The sequence below is a fragment of the Psammomys obesus genome, unplaced genomic scaffold (genome assembly GCF_907164565.1).
Source record: "Psammomys obesus unplaced genomic scaffold, mPsaObe1.curated_primary_1811, whole genome shotgun sequence".
NCBI lineage: Eukaryota > Metazoa > Chordata > Mammalia > Rodentia > Muridae > Psammomys > Psammomys obesus.
This window is the reverse complement of record NW_026595052.1, coordinates 1-3805: the sequence shown is the minus strand read 5'-3', so window position 1 is coordinate 3805 and position 3805 is coordinate 1. Positions and strand designations below refer to the sequence as shown.

The following is a 3805-nucleotide window of genomic DNA, read 5'->3' as shown; positions in this document are numbered from 1 at the left end:
CATATGGTAAATATGGGAAAATGTAGAAGTATGAAACTTCAAAAAAAATATATATATATACACACATACATACAAACTATTAAGCATTAATTATTGAGATGCAAGCAAGGCTTAAAAACAAACATCTTAAATGAATTTGTGAAAACATAAAAAAAGTACAAGTTCTCAGAGACCCTTCCTTGAAATCAATGATCTCACACTGCCTGATATAAAAAAGCAATGGACCACATAGATGATGGGAATCCCATTCTATACATAGCACAGAAAAATACCTATTACCAAGTTGAAATGCATTAAAACATGAATTACTACCACAGAAAGAATATCAGAACAACCTCATAAACTTCTGTGAATGGATTTGCTACACATACAGCAAATTCAATCCCTACTCCAATGTTTCAAAATTCAGACCACAATCACAGTTGGTGATCTCCTCCATTACATTTAAGGGAACATGGTAAATAATTTACTTCCTGCAAGGCTATGATAAAAACAGATTCAAAAGTTTCTTTTCTTGAAAATACATATATTTACTATGTCCAAAATAATCAACTCTTGTATAAATAGGATTCCTCACTTCTATGAATTATTTTGTACTTTCTGACATCACAATGATATATAAAGATTTAACATATTTACAGTACTAGAGACATGGCTTTGCAGTTAAGACAATTTCATTCCCAGCACCTAGGTTAGGTTTTAACAACTTTCTATAATTCCTGCTATGAGAAGATCTCATCTCAAGAAGACCAGATGAGAAGGTCTGGTCTTCATGGAAACTAGAATGGAGGGGCACATAAATACGCAAAGACAAACTGTTATCCCATAATGGAAATTAAAAGAAATTCTTAAACAAATACATGTTTACTCAAGAATGTTTTACTTATATAAGCATTCATTACTGAACTCAGGTGTTGAGGCAACTACAGGCTTATCCACAAATGTTTCCTTCATCATGAATTCTTTCATGTAACAGAAATCAAACACATAAATTTGAAGTCAGAGAAATGAATTCTTCTCAGTTGGTGGTATCATTTGGGAAATTTTAAAAAAATGTATCCCTGCTGGAGAAAATATGTTATTTGGGATGCGCTTGATAGTTTTCAGCTGCATACCTTCTCTAGTTCCCACTCTCTGCTTCATGCTGCAGGTGGAGGTTGGGAGCTCCAAGCTTCCTACTTTAGCTGCTATGTATGCACTTGTTTTGCCCAATTTATAATGATCCCATTTCCTCTCGTATCATAAGGCAAAGTAAAGACATTTGGAAGTTGCCTTAGACATTGTGTTTGGTCACAGATAATGCACTAATATGCACACATAAATTTAACAACTGGATGATTTATTTCATGTAAACTAAGTGAACTGTGAAATAAAAAAGGATTATCTTATTGTTTAACTTCATATGCCTTTGGTCCATATGAGATTTCAATTGGAAACCAAATAAGGAAGGATGTCATAACAACACATGCATATATTGTTGACACTTGTTAGAATTTTCCTCCAAAATAATCTAGTGTAATTGAATGCAAGCTGGTGGGTCAAAGACCTTAACAAACCTTTTATCCTAATAGATGTTCTTCATAATGAGTTCTTTTAGGTTCTCAAAGACTACTGTGATATGCAAAGGCTTTAAGATGTAGCCCACAAAGCAAAGCTTTTACTCTTATATAATGGTAGCATGAAGCAGAAAAATTTTCCATACTTACTATATTCATGGGATGTCTCTGCAGCATGACTTTTTCTCATGATTTCAAAGAAAACCCTATGAAAAGGGTTTACCACATTGCTTATTCAGAGGGTTTCACTGCAGTGTGTGTTCTTTTATGTATTTGGAGATAACTGTATTAATAAAAGGCTTTATCACATTGAAGACATGTGTCAGGTTTCTCTCTACTATCTCAACATTTGTATTCTTGAAGATGACTTTGATATGCAAAACATGTAAAAGCAATTTGTATGTGGGAACATGCAAAAGCAACGTGTCCTAAGTATTTCCTTTTAGATTCCAGCCTTCATTGATTTATAGGGAAAACATAAGTTTAAGTTCATAGTCCCTAGGAAAGCTGTAGACTTCCCAATAGCTGGCGGGCTTTAATTACTTAAATTTTGTTGCCCAAAACATGACTATTCCATACCATGATTTCTGGTTGCCTAACATAATGACTGACCCAAACCACAAATTCTCTTTCCTAAAACATAATACCTTTTCCTAACCACCAAAGAACAAATGGATGTGATTATTTTGACTGTAAAACCTACATTTTCCATCAGGTGACTTCCTCAATGATGTAAACAACTCTCATATTCCTAAACCATGACTGATGGAAAAAAAATCAGTTGTAAAACAGTAAAGATGTTTATGATTTTCAAGTTCAGAACCCCTGGAACTTTCTGGCTCATTGAATGGGTAGGTCTCACAGTTCCACATTATTCGTCCCTACTCAAACTGGATGACAATAATTTTTTTCATCTGTATTGACCTGTTTGAGTTGTACTGGATTCAGTGGACAGAAGAACACAAAAGCCTTACCATATTGATTATATTCTCAAATTATCTTTCCATTTTGAAACTTTTATGATGATGTAGAATATAGACATGGGCAAAGGTCTCCCATTTTAACACATTCATAAAGTTTTTCTCTGTATGAATTCTTTCATGATGACAAAGGTTATACAAATGTGGAGTAGCTTCACCATGTAAATACACTCAAAGTCTTTCGTTCCAGTATGAATTCATTAATGACGTAGAAGATGATTGTGAATAGTAAGTTTTTATTAGGAGATGACTGTTATGTGAAAATGCTTTACCACATAGATTACATTAATAAGGTTTCTCTCAAGTGTGAGATCTTTTATATACTAGGAGATGACTGTTACATGCAAAGGCTTTAACAAGTTCATTACATCCATAAGAGTTCTCTCCAGTGTGAGCTTATTTTTGTATTAGGAGACTACTGTTAAATGCAATGGCTTTACCACCTTAGTTACATTCATATGCCTTCTTTATGTCATAGGAGATTATTATTATGTTAAAATGCTTTATCACATTGGTTACATTCATAAAGTTTCTATCCAGTGTGCTTCTTCTATATACACGAAGATTTTTTATGGCATGCAAAGTTTTTGACACATTGGTTATATTCATAGGGTTTCACTTCAATAAGGGTTCTTGTTCAAGATAAGTCTTATATAAAAAGATTTCATGACATTAGTTATATTCATAAGAATTTTCTGCAACAAAGTTTTTTATGTCTTAGGAGAACACTATTTGCAAAGGCTTTACCACATTGGTTACATTCATAAGGATTCTCTCCAGAGTGAGTTTGTTTATGTATTAAAAGATTACTGTTACATGCAAAGGTTTTACCACATTGGTTACATTCATGAGTTTTCTCACCAGTGTGAGTTCTTTTATGTATTAGGAGATGACTGTTCTGTAAAAAGACTTTACCACATTGGATACATGCATAAGGTTTTTCTCCAGTGTGAGTTCTTTTATGAACTAGGAGATTACTGTTCTTTGAAAAGGCTCTACCGCATTGGTTACATTCATAAGGTTTCTCTCCAGTGTGAGTTCTTTTATGAACTAAGAGACTGCTGTTACTTGCAAAGGCTTTACCACATTGGTTACATTCATAAGGTTTCTCTCCAGTGTGAGTTCTTTTATGTATTAGGAGATGACTGATCTGTGAAAAGGCTTTACCACATTGGTTACATTCATAAGGTTTCTCTCCAGTGTGAATTCTTTTGTGTTTTTTGAGACTACTGTTACATGCAAAGGCTTTACCACATTGGTTACATTCAT

The 3805-nt window shown here is 33.6% G+C and overlaps 1 protein-coding gene across 1 annotated transcript; it reads right to left on the bottom strand.

Annotated features, from left to right (window-relative positions):
• Positions 1-3451: 3451 nt before the first annotated feature.
• Positions 3452-3750, bottom strand: LOC129685664 (zinc finger protein ZFP2-like; the record flags this gene model as incomplete). The annotated part of the gene is made up of 1 exon (XM_055619169.1): positions 3452-3750. A coding segment is annotated over one exon (299 nt), but the record flags the coding sequence as incomplete, so codon positions are not given.
• Positions 3751-3805: the final 55 nt, after the last annotated feature.